The sequence below is a fragment of the Arachis ipaensis genome, chromosome B6, assembly GCF_059453495.1.
Source record: "Arachis ipaensis isolate K30076 ecotype BB chromosome B6, ASM5945349v1, whole genome shotgun sequence".
Lineage (NCBI taxonomy): Eukaryota > Viridiplantae > Streptophyta > Magnoliopsida > Fabales > Fabaceae > Arachis > Arachis ipaensis.
In genome coordinates, this window is record NC_142441.1 from 131958401 (window position 1) to 131979072 (window position 20672).

Consider the following 20672-nt stretch of genomic DNA (forward strand, 5'->3'; position numbering starts at 1 on the left):
TTTATGGTAAAATTTTTCACTATAAACGAATTTAAGTTACAAATATCAATTCAAACCAAATACAAAACAAAATTCTCAAACACCTCATGGCTTTTTTTAGATATTCTCACATCCTAGCTCTCTTGCCTTTCTCATGACAGAAGTTGATACTCACTTTTTAAGCTCTCTCTTTCTTATAAATAGAATAATTCATATCAGCTATCCTAAAATAGAATGAAATGATGAAGACATGAAAAAATATAATTGCACAATATCAGTCAAAATATATAACTAAGTTTTTCCTTCCTTTTTTTCTTTGTACACTTTCTGCCTATTTTGACAGTGTTCCCTATTCCCTAATGCATTCCCATTCTCAAGTCCTGTTGCATTTGCTATTGCACCCACTGGACCACCATTTACTTGACTTGAGCCTGTAGCTGCACTTCCAAGCCCACTTGGAGCTTCAGTACCTTGCTTGGAATCCTCCATTGAATTGGTTTGGGCTTCTGGTTGCATAGCATTAGGATCCTCAGCATAAGCATTCCCGTCGCCAGTATTCGAATAACCTAAGGCATAAGCTGAATTGGCTTGAGTAGCAGCCTCTGCAGCAGGCTCAGCAACAGTAGAAGCTGCTTCCTGAGTAGGGTTTGAGGCAGAGTCACCAAACCCAGCAGCAGCATGTGTCTCAGCTGCAGGTGCTTCGGCAACTATTGTTTCACTATCTCCCATAGTTGAATAAGCAAGCCTTCACCTTCAAAGGCTTAATGAATCAAACAAGCAAATAGTAACGCGGTAATAATCCTACAGAAAAAGTTAACTACCAGGTTAGAAATGGAAGGACAAAACTAAAGAAATTCATTGTTGTTCTCACTATGCAGTGTTGCTCTAAATGCAAACATAGTTTCCCTAAATTATATATACAAGCATACAAACAAAAAGAGATAATTCATCGCATTCTACAAAGGCTTGGAGCTGAATTAAATAGAATTCCTAAAATCTAGGAGTGCAACGAAGAGCGCATCACAAAATCACAGACTCACAGTAACAAGAATTCTAGGTACAGCATTTGGATTCAGAGCAAACATAATCATCAATTAGTACAAAATTTGAATTCTAATAAATAGCTACGACAAAACCTGGCTTAGGTTTTTCAGATTCTAAACCCTAATTGACACTGCAGATAGCACTGCAAGTACCTGAAGAAAGAGAGTGAGTGAGAGAGAGAGAGTGAGAAATTTGCAGAGAGTAAAGCCTTCTCTTTCTTCTTCAGCAACACAATCTGAAATTGGAAATTTGGAAATTATCAAACTAAGCCTGAATCAAGCTAAAATGAATTAAACTCACCTTTTCGTTGGTGAAAACAAATTCAGGAGCAGCAGTGACCACATGAACATCATGACCAGCAAGGATTAGATGCCTCACCACCTACATATATACATGCAATTGAAATTGAAATTGCAATTCAAACTTAAGTGCAATGCAATATCCAAATAATGAATCATGAACGACAATGACAATGAGAATGAGGATGAGAAATGAGAGGTTACCTCCGCAACACGAGTTGCGTGGCCAAATTCATGACCAGTGACATAGTAAGCAAACACCATTTTCTGTGTGGAATAAACAACAGCAGCACCATCGCCATCATACTCTTCCTGCTGCTTCATCCCCATTTTAATCCCCATTTTAATCGCTACCATAATTTTTTAGCAGCCACACGTTGTTGCAGAGCCAATCCAGGAAGCAAGACGGAGTTGAACATCGGCGATTCGAGGCGAGGCGCGGTGAGACAAGGCGAGACGAGGCGATGCAATGGGCAAGGCAGACAAGCGGAGCAGAGCACCCGTGGACCGTGGACCGTGGACCCGTGGACGATGCAGACGGACGATGACCACCCAACGACGGACAAGGACGACACCACGGAAGACGGCAGCAGAGTGCGACGGAGGAGAAACTCAATTTGGATCTTATGAAACTAACTTAGGGCTGGTTAGGGTTTTTTAATTTGGGGACAAAATGTAAAGGGTAGTATTGGTATTTTAAAAAAATAGAAGAGATGTTAATTAATTATTTTAATCTAATTATAAGAATATTTGGTTTTTTAACAGAATATTCTATTATTTTAAACAGATTTGTGATGATAGGGACTAAATTAAAAAAAAATAACGTATTGAGATCCAATTAAAAAGAAAAAAAGTGTAAGAACCTAATTAAAAATTCGGTAAAATTATTGAGACCGACAAAATAATTAAACTTTTTTTAAAATATTAATAATCAAATTTGTTCTAAATCATTCTTTCTTAAAAAAAGACTTCTAAGATTCCGATGCTATTTAAGCACATTAATTATCACTCATTTTATGGTTAAGATCTTAACTCTAATTAAATTAAAGTAACTCACAAGTATAATTAGTTATTAAATTAAAATAATATTCAATTAAAAATTGACACATCAAAAAAATAAATTATATGTTATTTTATAAGAATTAAATAAAATTTACTAATATTAATTATTATTTATATGTTCTATTACATTACATGGCGTATTCTAAATGTATAGTATCTTATATTTTTATACAAATATCGTATTGCTATATTCGTATCATGTCGTATCTGTATTGCGAATCAAATATATACTTTCTAGTCACGAACTAAATTTTCGAAGTGGTTTAACATTTTTTAAAAATATTAAATATATATTAGAATTAACTACTAAAACTAATTACTATATATATATATATATATATATATATATATATATATTAATTTATTTTAATATATATTTTATATTTTAAATGTATATTTTTATATCTAACATAGTTGAATACTTTAATATAAGGATAGCAAAAGTGCAAAACCCTTAGGATAAGTTTGGTACGGGATAATCTATATGGATTATTGGTCATTTTTTAATTTTTAATTAAATTACTTGACTCTGTTAGGTTGCCCTATTTGATAGATTATATGTGTAATTTGGATTGCTTATAAAGTTGTAAATAATAATAACAATGTTTCTTGGTTATAAAATCTAATCAAATTGGCCCAACAATTTATTAACCCAAATCATCCTAAAAAACAACTCGCATAAACAAGAATATCATGATAGCACCTATTGTAAACAGAAACAAACAATTTATCAATAGAAATTGGAAGGTAAAGTTCAAGCATACACTACACGAAGGAAATCAAGTGGAAGACAAATTTGCAAGACTCAGCGTGGAAGGGGATTTTGACTTGATAATTTGGGAGAGTCCTCCAAAGAGAGTTGCCATGGAGCTGCTGAAGGATATGAGGGAGTGGCTACTTCACGTCAGAGGCATAAAAGGGATTAGGGTGATGTAGGTTTTGTTATTTTGTATGGGACTAGGTCATCTACTTTGAACAAAACAATTAATTAATTAATTTTTTATTTTAATTAACTTGATAAAAAAATTTAAATTCTTGAAAAATATAATTTTTTATGGTGGGGTCAGTCCGCCAACAAAATGAGACATATTAAAAATTTTTAATCGCCTATTTAAATGAGCATGCTAGTTCGCTTACTATCATTGTTTGAAATTTTGAAATGGTATTTTATGTCCTGATATGACCGTTATAAGTTGGTTATGAAAACTCGACATATACGTTATAGGTCGGCCATTAAAATCATAACAACAAATCAGAACGTCATAATCTCCACACGCTACCACTATAATTCGGTAACAGACAACCTCAGATCACCTAATCTCAATATAAAGAAAAAGGGAGGTATTCATTTTGATTTGAGTTAAGAACTACTTGAGAACAAATTTATTCAAATACTGACTTGAGCTATGGAGTACTTTTTGCAGGTATCTACTCCCTTGTTCACAAAAAGTCGAAGTATATAACCTGTCTCAAAGGAAGTCGTCGAAGAACGAGCTATTTCCCAACCGATCCACCCAAGAACATGTCCTAATCTTCTTCTTTTTTGTCTATGATTAATGATGTAGATGTGTAAAGTAGTAAATCCAAAGAAATAATAAATTTTGTGTGTTTAGGTAAAAGAAAAAGATTCTATGTTTTTTTTTTAATTGTGTTTAAGTAATTTTTTATATATTTATATAAAAGATTATGTATTTTTTTTGTGTTTCTTTTAAATTTTTTATATGTTTATTGTCAAAAAAATTCTACCTATATTGTTTTGGTTAAAAAAGTTGTGTTTCGTCACGTGTTTCGTTTTTAAAAAATTTGTTTAGATAAAAATTTAGGCTCAAGAATTTCAATATGGGAAGGAACCTGGTGATTTGGCCAGAAATAGGAGAACATTGTGTATTACCCAATGGTGGATGTCAGAGGTGCATGGTTAACACGCAGGGGGCGTGTTGACTGCTACAAGTGGGGGTGTGAAGATACGTGGCGCCGTCTGATTCGTTGGAGCTGGGACCACGCGGGGGCGTGATGACTCAGCAAGCGGGGGACGAGATGACGTGGCTGAGCTTGAGTGGTACACGGTGGCATCATGTGGGGGGCGTGCTGACGTAGCACGTGGGGGGCATGATGACGTGGTTGAGCTTGAGTGGTACACGGTGGCATCACGTGGGGTGCTGACGTAGCACGTGGGGGGCGTGATGACGTGGCTGCATCACGTTGGGGGCTTGCTGAATCAGCACGCAGGGGTGTGATGACACGTGGCGAGACGTGATTAGCTGAGGCAATTAACACGTGGGGGGCGTGGTGAATGCTTCTCTCTATATAAGGCAGTGCTCAGATACATTTTTATTCGGAGGAAGTGTGTGAGTATTCTTTAAGTGTGTTTCTAGTGTAATGGAGGGTACCGCAAACTTAGTGGTGTATCGCGACGGTGAGATAATACGTAATACTTATAAGGGAGTGAGGTTTGTGTGCCAGAATTCATTTTCGTTTGTGGTTCTATGCACCATCACGTTAATGGAGCTTCAGAACGGTCTCTGTCAAAGCATGGAGAACGGTACATTAATGAGAGTGAGCAGAATTTTGTACTAGAATCCGGTTGTAGTTTTTGGTGGTCTGATGCACTTTGATACCATGGCAATCACTGACGAAGTGACTATGTAAAATATGTTTCAAATTCACTGACAGACTCAGATGCGACAGCCACAGATTGAGCTGTATGTTGAGTTTGAAACCATAGAGGCAGAAGGGATTCAAAATGATTTAGAGGTGGAGGATGATAGAGCTGCAGTGTACAAGGGAATGAATAGTGACAGCGAAGAAGACTTCGAAGTCACTTATGAAGCCGGCGACGAAGACGAGGATGGTGATGTGGGAGTTGAGACAGCAGCGGATAATGTAGTGGTTCACCCCTTGATCAGTCAACCGATGAACGTGCCACCTTTTATGCGTGAGTTGGATCTCGACGCCATGCATGCACCTGAGTTTTCGGAATATTCAAACATAGGTATATGATGACCGAATAATACATTTTTCTTAATCTATAATTTGGATTGAATAATAAACGATGATGGGCACTTTCTGTAGGCGTTGCTGATCCTGAGGACGGAGAGTTCCGGATTGGAATGGAATACAGTTCTAGAAAGTTGGTCGTGGCAGCAATTAGAAGTTATACTATCAGTAGAGGAGTTGACTACGACGTGTATGAGTCTGAGCCACAGACGTTCTATGCAAAATGAAAGATGTATGGGCGTGGGTGTGACTGGCTTATCCGAGCCAGCTTGATACGAAAAAAAGGTTGTTGGGAGATACACAGATACAACGGTAGGCACACGTGCACAATGAGAGTGATTTCACAGGATCATTCCAAGTTGGACTCGGATACAGTTGCTGAGGCTATAAGGCCATTGGTCGAGACTGACCCATCTATCAAGGTGAAATCTATAATAGCTAAAGTCCAGTCAAGGTTCAACTATACCATCAGTTACCGAAAGGCTTGGTTGGCAAAGCAGAAGTCCATAGCGAAAGTTTTCGGTGATTGGGAGGAGAGTTTCCAAGCCTTGCCATGGTGGCTCTCGGTTATGGTTCAGAAGATGCCAGAGTCAGTTGTCCAAGTAGAAACACGCCCACTGTACAATGGGAATGAAGAGGCGCAAAGGGGTAAAAATACTTCATCGCGTATTTTGGAGTTTCAATCCATGCATTAGGGCATTTAGGCATTGCAAGCCCCTAGTACAGGTTGACGGCACACACCTATATGGAAAGTACAAAGGTACACTTCTAGTCGCTGTTGCACATGATGTGAACCAAAACATTGTGCCTATCACTTTTGCCTTGGTGGAAGGGGAGACAGCTGATGCGTGGCACTTCTTTCTCAGGAATCTGCGAATGCATGTCAGAAAAGATGGTGTGGGAATGATCTCAGACCGGCATGAGTCAATTCGGGCAGCAGTAAATCGTTTCAAAGGTGACTGGCAACCTCCAAGAGCATGGTGGATGTTTTGTATAAGGCACATCGGCAGCAACTTCCTACGAGCATTCAAAGTCCCTCACTTGCAAAAGCTTGTGGTCAACATTGGTATTCAAGAACAGTGGAGGAGTATAACATCAACTATAAGAGGCTCCAAGAGTGAGGCGAGGCATATGCCAGGTGGTGTGATGCCATTGGACTTAGACATTGGGTATTGGCATTCGACGAGGGACATCGATGGGGCCATATGACGACGAACCTTGTCGAGTGGATTAACTTAGTGTTGAAGGGTGCCCGTAATCTACCTGTGTTGGCACTAGTCCGAGCAACATATTATCGGTTAAATGAACTTTTTATGCGAAAGAGTGCCAAGAATCACGAACGCAAGCGTGCTGGATTTACTTATTCCGTATTCGCACAACAGCGGATAGAGGCAAATATGCAATAGGCTGGGAATATAGTTGTGCACCGTTTTGATAGACGGAATGAGGTATTTGAGGTGCGCGAAATGACTAGCGAAAAGGTGTTAGTCGTTGATCTTGCGCGACGGACGTGTGACTGTGGGCACTTTCAGGTGGAACGAATACCATGTTGCCATGTTATTGCTTGTTGTGCTAACCAGCGTATCGATTGGCAGCTGTATGTGCATGACGTGTACAAGATGACAGAGATCCGTAAGGTATATAGGTTCGAGTTCACACCGTTAGGTGATGCCGAGACATGACCCGCATATGAGGGACCCACATTGGTCACTAATCCCGCCTTGAGGTGAACGTCGAAAGGTCGCCCAAAATTGACCAGATACTTGAATGAAATGGACTCACGCGACATGCGTGGTCCTCGGATATGCCGTCTCTGTGGTGCCAGGGTCATAGTCGGAGTCGATGTGCTCAGCGTGCTGGACCGAGTGGTGCGGAAGAATGACTTTTATTTTCATTGTGTTTGTATTTCTAATATTTCATTTTGTTAGTTGAATTTTTTTTATTTTAGTCGTGTTTGTATTTTTAAAATTGAGATTAGCCATCGATATTTAACACCAGGTTCATATTAACATTTACTGCCTTCTTGAAGCAAATATACAAATTTTTTACTACGAATAACATCGAGCAACATACAGAACATTAAATACAAATTACATTAAACCTAAGGATTAAATCTAAACCCCAACCCGATGCTCACTTCCTACGAGCCATCCAGTTCAGTGCCTTACCCATCATGCCCTGACCTGGATTTTGCTCCGTCCATAGGTCATATGGGTGACCTGGAACTGAGTCACCCACACCTGGAGCGGCCGACCCACCCGCCTCTGCCGGAGGGGCCGACCCACCCGCCTCTTCCGGAGGGGCCGACCCACTTGCCTCTGCTGGAGCGGATGCACCGGGGTTGTACTCGTCAACAACTGTGTATGTCCGCTGAAGGAATCCACTATCACACGACGAACCCTCTGACGATGTATGGATAGCACTAAAATCTGACCAACCACCCAAACTAGTGTTGGCCCAATTCTGTTGTTGCTGATCTCTATGACCACCAACAGAGAAGTCAAACCAATCATGACCGGTTGGAATCGTCAGTATGGGCTGATGCAACTGGCTGGACTGGCCTGGGTGGCTGTGCTGAGGGTGCTGGCTGTGCTGAGAGTGCTGAGAGTGGTGGCTGTGCTGAGAGTGGTGACTATGATGACTGTGCTGGCTACCATGACTCTGGTTCGGTGGCTGTCGTACATAATAAGGAAACGGCTCAAACACTGCATGCTGAGGTGGGACTTGAGGTGCAGGTGGCTGAGGTGCAGTTGGGCCCTGAGGAACATAGTCTGACAATCTCAGCATATGTCCGAACGAGGCCATGTACCAATCCCGATACTCCCTGGTCGGTATAAAGTCCCAGGTCGGAAGGGGGTGTAGATCCCGTAGCCGAGTGTTTTGCCTGTTGCCCCACTCCGCTATTCATGTCCCATGCAAAACTGTCCAGTCATGAAGCTGCACTCCGCGAAGAGCCATACAATGCTGGTCCAGTGGAATGTCCCTTGCTATACGCGGGGGAGGCTGTGCGAACCCAAACTGATGCATCACTCGGTCCGCAGGGTGCCATTCGATACACTCGAACGACAACAACGGAGCAACGGTATCACACACATCAAGATGTCCATGTAACTCTCCAGGTATGACCATTCCTTCGTACAGCCGCCACTCAAACTGCCACATATAATTCGTATGTCATAACCCTAACATTAATGTTTGGAACTAGGATTCACAAGAACCATAAATATTTACCTCCTGCATGTAGTCTATATCATGCATAAATCTCGCTACGGTCTTTGATAACCACGCTGTAGTCCGTTCCGAATGACTTCACCTGAAACATGATACATTGAAAAAATTTACGTAAGTAACCGTAAATGAAACATGCATAGTGAATATAATCTCTGACAAGAACCATAAATATTTACCTCATGGCAACTGGTATCTCAGCAGGTGGAAGGGTATGTCTCGGTACGGGCGCAAGACACGGCATTCGCTCTCATGCCCAAACAAACAACAGATTAAGAGAGCCATCCATCTCCTTCGTATCATATCGTGATGCACGACATAGTGCTCTGTAAAGATGTGCGAGACATGCTGACCCCAACTATAAGTATGAATCCGCTCGAAATCGCAAAGCAACGGTAGATACTTTGCGTGGGCGTATGCGGTCGACTTATCTGTGAATAAGGTCGACCCTAACATACAGAAAATCTGACATCTCACGTATCTCCTTATGGACTCTTCAGTGTCCAATGGCTCTGCATCTCTGATACGTCGAATCCAACCAAGCTTTATATAGAATTTCGAATTACCACTGAGTACTGGTTCACGTCCGAATATTGCCATGCTCTGACTCTGAACGAACTCACTACTACTGTCAATCCATCCACTAACAGGATTTCCATCGATGGGTAAGCCAAATATATGTGCGATATCTTCCAATGTTACCGTAACCTCACCCACCGGCAACACAAAAGTGTGAGCCTCCGGCTTCTACCTTTCAACCAGAGCAACTAACAAGGGGGTAAAATCCTCTTATCACCCAAATTCTCGATACGTGGTAGAATCCTGTGGCGCGTAAGTAGTTTTCGACTATCGGGTTCCAACTTTGTGGCGGATCCAGTTTACGTACCAACAAATTTCTGTTAGGCTGCATCAACAAAAATATATTCGTTAGATTACTTATAAATATTCATTTATTAATAAACAAATATTATCATATTTATTATAAAATGTTTGTATTCATTTGATAATATTTACATATTTATTTATTTTAGTATTTTATTTGTTCAAATAATTAACTAAAGTTACCAGTCAGTTAAAATAATTTTCTTTCGTGCATAAAAAATATATATTTCTCTAATATTTAATAATAACAACGTATATATATATTTATATATTCTAATATTTATTTATTTATTACTTTAATATTTATATATTAAAATTTTGAATATTTTCAACATACATATTTATTTACAGAATATATATTTACTATAGTATTATTTTTATATTTTATCGTAGAAAAATATATTTTTTTATAAATTTTTTATTATATTGTATAGTATATAATATATATTTATTTTAGAAAAATAACAAAAAATAACAGAAAAAATTATATAAAGTTAACAGAAAAAATATATAATTAACAAAAAAATTTATATTCTAACATGTTAAATAACAAAAAATAACAGAAATTTAAATACACAATAAAAATATAATTTACCAATTTACATAAATTGGATGATCTAAATAATTTATAATATGTTCCTCTGGAGCTTTATAATTAAGAACCATTTTTTAAAATAAATACAAAGTAATATATTTTTTTCCTATTTTCCCACCAGCAACCCCCCTTCCCCTCTTCGTTGAATTGCAACCCCCTTCCCTTCGCTGATGGTGTAATGCTCTTCTTCCCTCTCACCAATACACTATTGCTTCTTTTGCACTTGAGGAGGCTCTTTATATAGAGCAACTTAGGCCACGCTTGCTGTTTACTGGGGGAGACCTGTCCCCTGCATGGAGGCAACGGTCAACACGCCTCCTCCTCCCCCGCCGCCGCGTGGTGCAGGCCACATCGGGACTCTGCAATGCCAGCTCCACCACGCCCCCTGCGTGGTGCCAGAGCCTTGCATGCACGCCGCGTCACCACTCCCCCAGCGTGTTGCCTGGCAGCTCCACCGCTCGGTAAATCACCCCACCCTCCAATATCCTGCCAAAACACCAACTTCTTTCCCATAACAAAAATAATTTCCGAAAAATTATGTGTTTTAGTAAAAAAATTTTCTTCTATATTTCCATTAAAAACTTTTCTTGTTTGAAGTAAACAAGTTTTTGTGTTTAAGTAAAAAAAATTATAGAGAAAAAGGCAAATAGGTCTCTAACCTTTTTTTCCGCAGACATTTTAGTCTTTAAAGATTGGAAAATACATTCAAGTCCTTGACCCCTCCAAAACGTAGACAAATTTACTCCTCCATTAAAGTTACTCCGTTGGACCCGACGAAAAAGTCTGACGTGGCTCCCGTGGCGCTGATCTGGCCGTTACAAGAGCACACGTGGCATGTAACTTTTAAAAACAGGACATATTAGTTCTCTCACACCAAAACGTGTAGCTTTTCAAAATAGGACATATTAGTCCTCCCACACTAAAACAATGCCGTTTCACCCAGACCCCCAATCTTTCAAATTTATGAGCCCTAATCCTTGGAATACACAGAAATGGTGAAGTGGGTCACTGTCCTCATCCATCTCCAACTCCTTCCTCAGCCTCTAACCATCTCCCCGCCACCTTCACATCCCTCAACAGCCTCCTCTCCCTCTCCAACACTGCTCTCCAAGTTACTCCTCCCTCTCCCAAGCTCATCACATGCCCCTTTAACCCCAACCACCTCCTGCCCCCTGACTCCCTCTTCCACCATCACCTATGCTGCCCCTCCTTTCCTTGCCCCATCCCCCTCCCTCTTCACTCCCCTGCTTACCCTAACATACTCTACTCCCTTCCTAACCGCATCCTCTCACTCCTTCGTGCCGTTTTAGGTTTAGGATTTGCAAAGGAGCATGACCTGGTGCCGTGGATAATAGCGAGCTCACCTCGATACGGCGTCGTAATAAACTCGCCTATGCAGAAAGAGACAGTGTTTGTGATGGCTCACATGAGGAGCTGGAAGAAGGAATCGACGTTCTTCAAGAAAGCGAAGAAGCTCTTCATCGTTGATGTTTTGCACACTTGTGCTCCCTTCGATGGTGCTAGGATTGGTGTTCTTGTTTATCGCTTTGTTCCCAAGGGTTTGATTGCTCCTTCAGAAGTGTGAAGTTTCAACCATAATTCCATGTTTCATTTTAAAGTTTCATATTTTTGGTATAGCTTCTGCAACTGTTGATTAAGTTCAACTTAGCTTCTTTTTTTACTTTGTTTTAAGGTGTTTAAGCATTTGGTTCAAATTTCTTGAAATAGCTCTGGTAGCTTTTGATGTTTGTTTCTACCAATTGGTGAAGCTTGATATTGGTCAAATTCTGCTTTGAGTGGTTGAACTGTATTAGTCTTTGGCATTTGATAATTTGTTGAGGAAGAAACTGTATATTAGTCTTCTCAAATGAGATTCTTCCTTTGTGGGGTTTGTTAGAAATTGTTAACAGAGATTAGTAACTGAGTTGTGATTGGCTGATTGGTTATAGTTTTGTTAGTGTATAAAAGATCTATTGTATCAAATTGTATTCACCTTTTATTGTTCTCTCAATTGGCCACCATGATTCTCACCGTTTATTGTCTCAATTCTCAAAATTCTGTGCTAAAGTCTGGTTGGTTTGATATCGTATTTGACCTTATGAAAGCACAACTTTATGCTTCTATGAAGAGTTTTTGATAGCTCATGGTACAATCTGGGAGTATGTCATAAGCAAAAATGCTTTCTTTGCTTTGATCATATACAAAAGGTTCTAACTGGGGGTGCAAATCCAGCAGTTATTTACATAAAGGAAATCAGGTACAAAGAACACAATGCACAATGCCAACATAAAAATAACGGCGTTGTTTTGGTGTGGGAGGACTAATATGTCCTATTTTAAAAAGCTACACATTTTGGTGTGAGAGGACTAATATGTCCTGTTTTGAAAAGTTACATGCCACATGTGCTCCCGTAACGGCCAGGTCAGTGCCACGGGAGCCACGTCAGACTTTTCCGTTGGGTCCAACAGAGTCACTTCAACGAAGGGGTAAATTTGTCCGCATTTTGGAGGGGTCAGGGACATAAATATATTTTTCAATCCTTGGGGACTAAAATGTCCGTGGAAAAAAAGGTCAGGAACCTATTTGTCCTTTTCTCAAAATTATATATTTATGTCAAAAACAATTTGTATGTTTTTTGTTTCTTTACTATGAATTTTTTTTTATTAAACATTCTTAAAAAAATTTCATTCATACTCACGAATACCCACTATTACTCAAAAGGTGAAAACGATAGGCACATGATTAAATAAGTTTTGTTTTGGTTAAAAAATTGAATATAAAACACAACTTCAAATGGTAATTCAATATTTTTATTAATTAAACAAGTTACAGAAAAATAAATATTAAATCCTTAATTCACATTGAACAAACTAAACTCAAAACAACTTAGACACTTGTTCCTGCATGGTAAGTCTTGGAAAAAGTATAGTTCGTCCAGTCTTAGGTTGAGCTCATTTCTGCCTGGGCTGTATGAGGTATACATTGGCTTTAAAAGAATAGCGGCAGTGGGTACCTGCAAAGAAACTCTAACGTTCAAGTAAGAAAGAGTGTGAGATGAGTATACTACAATTTAGAGTGAATAGCATACCTTGCTATGTTTACGGTTTTTTTTTTAGAGACTTTGAGTTCGAATGTACTGTAGTACCGTTATCTAGTTGGCCTATTTTTTAGGTGATTCAAGAGATTCTTTCTGAAAACGTGTTATCTTTTGTAACAGAATCATGCATGTGACTGTTGGTTTGCCCATTTATAGGGAGTTTGGTGGCCGAATTATAGCTAACAGATCACATCCCCCAAGCTTGACTTGGAGAATTTTTTAATGAAATAGGTTGAGTTTCCTGACCAATATATGCCTTACAAATCGATTTTTTTTTAGGAAAGGGGACAGTCCCCAAGTTCAACCAGTTTTAGTAAAAAATTACCGAGAATGTATGATAGTTACATTTTCGGTTTCCTAGGTCATAACGAGTGATTGTGTTATGGGCGTTATTTTCTATGCTAGGAAAAATCAATGGTTTTAGAGGGCGTGGAACTAGAACGATTGTTGATCTTAATCATTCATGTGAGAACTGATTTGAGTTAATGGTTTTAAAGGGGCTTTTTGTAGTGTGAGACTGCTGGTATTCGGAGGACACTTAATTTTCCTTGGTTTGAAAATTTTCAGAAAATTTATAGAAGATAAGTAGGAAAGGTTAGTTGTGATATACTCTTTTATGATATTTATCCTTCCTCTACCCATTTGTTATTTTGTGTTTTCTTTTGGTTTTTGTTTTAGAATTTTCATCATAGTAATGGAAAAAATAAGGGGGAAGAGAAGGGGAAAAGGAAAGGAAAAGACGTAGGGGAAAAGATAGTAGATGAGGAGTTTATTCCAAATGTTGATGATCCATACTTGTGGGTTAACACCTCTTTGAAGGGGTATATATCGTGGTTTTATGATGAAAAGATAATGAAGGGGTATATATCATTTTCAATCTAAATTAATCCCTGACAACGATGCCAAAAACTTGATGTGGACTTGATAAACAATATCCACCAACAAGTGCACTGGGTCGTAATCAAGTAATACCTCACTATGAGTGAGGTCGATCCCACGAAGATTGAAAGATTAAGCAACTTTAATTAATTGGCCATTCTAGTTAAATAATCAATTTAATGAGGTTTGAACAAATCTTAGATAACTTGATAGTGAAGTAAATTATTGAAAAGTAAATATCAAGGAAACAAATGATTGGAAATAAAGAGCGGGAAAGTAATTAGCTGGGAATTTAAAATGCAAAAAGGTAAATTGTTGGACTAAGGTGACAAGTTGGGGCTTAAGCTCAAAATTATTGGCATGTACATTGGGAGTCAAAATGCTACTTCCACAGTTACCAGGATTAGGATTGGTATATGGACCCAATGTCCTCCTGATAGGTGGAGCATTAGCATTATTGCCAACTTCAAAGTTGTGATCCTGATTAAATTCCTCATCCATGCTATGTTCTGAATCTTCTCCTTCAAATTCCTCAAGCACTGCTTTATCTCTTGCTTCTCTTCTTAATCTCCGAAGAATTTTGTCTATGTCTGGATCGTAAGATGTTGATTCACCTCTACAACCTTACATATACGCAAACAACCAAAAGAACAAATTAAAAAAGGTTCACTCTATCACTGAGTGTGCAGTTAGAGTTAAGTGATGCAAAATATCAAACAGTTAATATGCTAAGACTAAAATGAGTATATAAAATGAACAAGTAAATGGCATCAGCTGTAAAGGTAAAACAAATAAACAAAAGTAATTTGGGTAAAAAAATAAAAGAAAACGTTTAATCTAGATAGCCAATTGACTTAGTCATTATCAATCTAAATCAATCACCGGCAACGGCGCCAAAAACTTGATAAACAATATCCACCGGCAAGTGCACCGGGTCGTAATCAAGTAATAACTTACTATGAGTGAGGTCGATCCCACGAGGATTGAAAGATTAAGCAACTTTAATTAATTGGCCATTATAGTTAAATAATCAATTTAATGAGGTTTGAACAAATCTTATAAACTTGACAATGAAGTAAATTACTGAAAAGTAAATAACAAGGAAATAAAAAGTGGGAAAGTAATTAGTATGGAATTTAAAATGCAGAAAAGTAAATTGCTGGAAAGATAGATGACAGGGAAATTAAATTGCTAGAATGTAAGGGAATTAAGAACAATGAGCATTAAAGGAAAAATAAGTAATCAGAAAGGGAAGAGATTGAATAAGGGAGAATAATCGGGATACAGGGATATTGAATTTTCTGGATCAAATTGCTTTTCATCTCATCTTTAATCATGCAATTCATTGATCTCTTGGCAAATCATAAGTGATTGAAACCCAATTCCTTGTGAATCAATCTCTCTTAACTTGATCAATTGCCAATTCATTGATCTAATTGATCATGAGAAGAGATGGAGATTGATCTCTGATTTAGAGTCACACAATCCCATAAACCCAGATTGTGGGTTGATTAAATGTCACAATATCAATCCCAAACTCAGATTTGCACAATTGTGAGAAAGAACTTCAAGTATAATTCTATAATTCCTCTCCCAAGGTTCACATAGAATCCAAGTAAATTCAAACTCTTTCCCAAGATATTTGAATCCTTGAAATGAAGAACGAAGATTCTTTTTAGATAATCAAATAATAAATGAAGAGAAGAAGAAATTAAGCTTCTCAATTAATCCATCAAATTACAATAGAGTTCATTCTCGCAATGAAAAGGAAGTTAGTTACTCATAGGTCAGAGAGAAGTACAAAAAGTGAAATCTAAAAGTGAAGTAAATTGCCAAAAGTAAAAGTCCCCAGTGAAGTGCTTTCCTTGTGTTTATATATTGCTCCTACTTCCAAATGTAAATTTAAATTAAGCTTAAATTACAAATAAAATTTCATTTCTAACTACTCTTGATGGGCCCAGCTTGTTGAGTGAAGAAGAAGTTGAGTCACGTGTCACTTTTATGACACGCCCAAGTTGTGCAGGTCTTTGATCTTCTCTGGGTTCTTTGTCGGGAATGCCACACCCTTTGGCACGCCCGTCACTCTCCCTTTGCTAAGAGTTGGCGTGCCACTTGATCATGCACGCCCTTGACAAGCTCTAACTTGCCTTCTGGAAATGTTGCCTGGCGTGCCACACTCTACATACGCCCATAGGAACGGCAGTGTAAAAGAAGTTGGCGTGCCACTTGAGATGGCACGCCACATTATACCCCAGTGGTTGAACTCTGGAGCAACTTTCTAGAAAATTTGCCTGGCATGCCATGCTCTATACACATTCATGGGCACAGCAATGTAAAAGGGTTAGCGTGTCCTTTGATCGAGCACGGCATATTACACGCCTGTGGTTGCAACCCTTTAGCATCTTCCTGGAAACTTTGCCTGGCGTGCCACTCCAGAGAAGCACCCATTGGCATGCCCGTTCTGAAGGTTGGCGTGCCACTTGAGAAGGCACACCCATGGCCACGCTAGAAGTGAGGAGAACTAGAGAGAGTTGGCGTGCTATGCCATACGCATGCCTAGGTTAGTGCCTTATGAGGAATGGCTCAGCGTGTCATGCCTTCTTGTTTGCTGCTGCTGAAGAATAGGCCCGACGTGCCACGCCATAATACATGCCAGTGGGACTCCCCGTGCATGAACCTGGCGTTTCACGCCATATTACATGCTAGTGGTACGCCTGTGTTAGTGACCTACATGAGCCTCTTCTGGACTTATGGCCTAGCGTGCCATGCCAAGGACACGCCCAGGGACACTCCCGTTATAGGGAGTTGGCATGTCACTTTTAGGCACTCCATAGTACACGCCATCATCGAGGGTACTTGGGGAGATTTTTGGACTCTATGCATAGCGTGCCACGCCAAGGGCATGTCCAGGGCCATGCCAAGGTTAGATAGTTAGCGTGCCACGCCCTTGGCACACCACAGTGCACGCCAGTGTTGGGGAGTTCTTGTGTGATCCTCTGGAAGACTGGCCTGGCGTTCCATGCCCTTCGTGCAACAGGGACACGCCCTTATTGGAAAATTGGCGTGCAACGCCTTATGTATGAACATCTTTCCTATCTTTTCCTAGTGAATTTTCATTTGAATTTGTTAAGTTTAATCAAGATTTAAGTACTTTAAGCCACTATGGATGCTACTTTGAGCTCGGTGCAATTTGGTTTATTTCAGGTAGTGTTTGGATGGATTTGACAGAGTTTAGATGAAGAAACGAAGCCACGACAAGCCCAGGGGGTGGCGCCAAACTTGGAGAATCCAGGTTTGGCGCCAGGAGCACTACAAGCTTCCATTGCTTTCGGTCTTAGTGGCGCCAAACTTGAGATTTCCAAGTTTGGCGCCACATCCACTCTAGCCTCCAAGAACTTACTGCCTTGATGGTGCCAAACTTGTGATTCTCCAAGTTTGGCGCCAAGCTGAAGAACAAGGAATATGGCCTTGCGTTGAAGTGGCACCAAACTTGGGATTCTCCAAGTTTGGCACCAACTTTAGAAAACAAGGTGGTCCCCATTCGTCCCAGAAGGAGCCAGCACGAGATGATTTTATTAATTTTTTATTAAACTTTATTTTATTTTACAATAGCAAAAAAGATATTATTTAGTTTTAGAAAATATATTTTACATTAATTAAGATTTGATATAAAAGGGAAAAGATTCAGCCATTCTGGCTCTCTTCTCTTTTACGCAACTCATTTTGCACTTTACAGTTTTTAGAACCCTAGTTTTCTCTCTGAGCCGTGTGTAACTAAACCTCCACTGTTAAGGTTAGGAGCTCTGTTTATCCTATGGATTGATACTACTACTACTCTATTTTAATTAATGTATTGATTTCAATTTCAAAAATTTGTTTTCGTTCTTCATCTTAAGAATTTGGGTAGATTAGAAGAATAACCCTTATTCTATTTGAGTTATTGTAAACCTTGAAAAAACAATTTATTTGAACAACAACTTGAAAATAATTTCTTGTAAATCCCTAATTATCTGGACTTAATGGGATACGTGACATATAATCCTCTTATATTTGGGTAATTAGGGTTTTTGTGGCTAATAAACTAGAATTGGACTTAAACCTCTAATTGACATTAAGTGATCAAGGAATTAGCGGTTAACTAGGTTAGAGGAGACTAAATTACTAATGAATTAGGGTTTAGTCAAATATAGTTTGCCATGAATTGAATCTTGCATGATTAAAATAGTTAGTAAGAAATAGAAATCTGGACGATAAATAACTCTGAAACCTTAACTATTTTCTCATATATTCTTCACACCCAATTCACTGTTTTCTTTCTGAACTTTCTGAATTTACTATTGAATGAAATTGAACTCCCAAAACACCATTTTCTACTTGTCTGACTAAGCAGTTCACCCAATCATTGTTGCTTGATCCATCAATTCTCGTGGAATCGACCCTCACTTACCTGAGGTATTACTTGGTATGACCCGGTACACTTGCCGGTTAGTTTGTGAACTTTAAATTTCGCAACAAGTTTTTGGTGCCGTTGCCGAAAACTGACTGTGATTGACAACTACTAGTTATTTAATTGCTTATATTAGGCGTTTTTAGCTTTAATTTTATTATTTTTTTTTTGCTTTAATTTTCGCTTTTAGCTTTAATTTTTTCCCCTTAATTTCTGAAATTAAGTTTGGTGTCGTCTAGTTATTTTATTTTATTTTCCCTATTTATTTTTCCATTAAATTTCCGAAAATTTGTCCCAATTTTTGTTTAGTGATTTTCGAATTTTCCTGCTCTATTTGTTCAGTTTATTTCATATTATTTCTCTTACTCAGGTTACCTCACTGGAAATTTCCTTCACTCTGACGTAGAGATTCTCATCTTTTCTTGCTTTCTGTTTGTTTATGAGCAGAAACAGGAACAAAGAACCTTTTGTAGATTTTGATCCCGAACCTAAGAGGACCTTGAGACGACGTTTGCAACAAGTTAGACCCTACAAATCTGGTGAAAGTCTCTTATACTTTTGCAAAAGAAGCTGAAGAGTCCACTACGGATGCCAATAATGCTGTCAACGCTAATGTGGTTAATTAGAATGGGAATGGGCAACCTAGAATGCTTGGTTCATACACTACTCCCACTCCTAATTTTTATGGAAAATGTATTTTGGTGCCTCTTATAGGTGCAAACAACTTTGAGCTGAAACCTCAGTTGATCATTCTGGTGCAACAGAATTGTCAGTTTCATGGACTCCTGCAGGAAGACCCAAACTTGTTCATCTCTAATTTTCTGCAGATCTGTGATACTGTGAAGACCAATGAAGTGCATCCGGATGTCTATAAGCTAATGCTCTTCCCATGTATAGTCAGGGATAGAGCAAAGCAATGGCTTGACAGTCAGCCCAAGAAGAGCTTGGATACTTGAGATAAAGTGGTCACCGAATTTCTGAATAAGTTTTTTCCTCCTCAAAAGATGATTAAGCTGAGGACAGATGTTCAAAGTTTCAGGCAGAGAGATGATGAACTTCTTTATGAAGCCTGGGAGAGGTACAAGTCAATGATCAGGAGGTATCCTCCTGATATGTTCTCAGACTGGATTAGGCTACAGATCTTCTATGATGGACTTTCAGAGATGGCCAGAATGTCTCTAGATAATTCTGCAGGTGGTTCTCTGCACGTGAAGAAGACTCCTGAAGAGGCCAATGATTTAATTGAGCTGGTTGCTAACAACCAATACCTGTACACTTTTGAGAGGAACCCTATGAGCTCTGGGGCTCCTCAGAAGAAAGGAGTCTTAGAAGTGGATACCTTGGATGCTATTCTTGCTCAAAATAAAGCCATGTCCCAACAGATCAGTATGCTTACTCAGCACTTGAGTGGGATGCAGGTTTCAACAGTTAGTGCTCAGAATGTCCCTCAAGATGCTCCATATGACATGAATTGTGGCTTCATTCAATGTGAGAATTATGAATATGCTCAATTTTGTCCTGAACAGGTCAACTTTATGGGAAATTCTCATAGAAAACCCAACAATGATCCATATGCCAAGACCTTTAATTAGAGATGGAGAAATCACCCAAATTTTGGGTGGAGAGAGCAACCTCAGAGGCCACAGAATTTTAATAATTCTCAGGGCGATTTTCATTAGAATAATTTCAATAACCGCCAGTTTCAATCATCTCAACCACAACAACCTCAGCAAGTAACATCTCAGCCTCAGAAGACCATTGATTTGGAATCACTAGTTGCAAGTTTTATGCAGGAAACTAGAGCTTCACTTAAAAACTTGGAAATACAAGTAGGTCAATTGAGAAAACAACTACCTGAGAGACCTCATAATACCCTTCCTGGTGATACAGTGGTGAATCCAAGAGAAGACTGCAAAGCTATTCACTTGAGAAGTGGTAAGGTGACCGTTCTGAGACCAAGGTTAATGAGGAGTTGGTTGAAAAAGAAGCTCCAGAGGAGAAGAAGGAGGAGGTGGAACACGCCCCTCCCAGGCATGCGGACAACCCTTTTCCAATCTCTCCCGACACACATCCGTCATTACCTAAGGCTTCTGAATACAAGCCTAAAATACCAAACCCTCAGAGGCTCCAGAAGGCTTCCAAAGACAAGCAATTTTCCAGAAT

At 39.0% G+C, this 20672-nt stretch overlaps 1 protein-coding gene across 1 annotated transcript; it reads right to left on the bottom strand.

Annotated features, from left to right (window-relative positions):
* Positions 1-270: 270 nt before the first annotated feature.
* On the bottom strand, positions 271-781 carry LOC110263819 (uncharacterized). Its single transcript, XM_021105636.2, has one exon. The coding sequence runs from the start codon at positions 706-708 to the stop codon at positions 271-273; it is 438 nt and encodes a 145-aa protein (XP_020961295.1). The 5' UTR covers positions 709-781.
* Between the last annotated feature and the right edge of the window lie 19891 nt (positions 782-20672).

Bases quoted from the DNA above. Each gene is read 5' to 3' on its own strand.
- LOC110263819 (XM_021105636.2), bottom strand. From the start codon at position 708: ATGGGAGATAGTGAAACAATAGTTGCCGAAGCACCTGCAGCTGAGACA.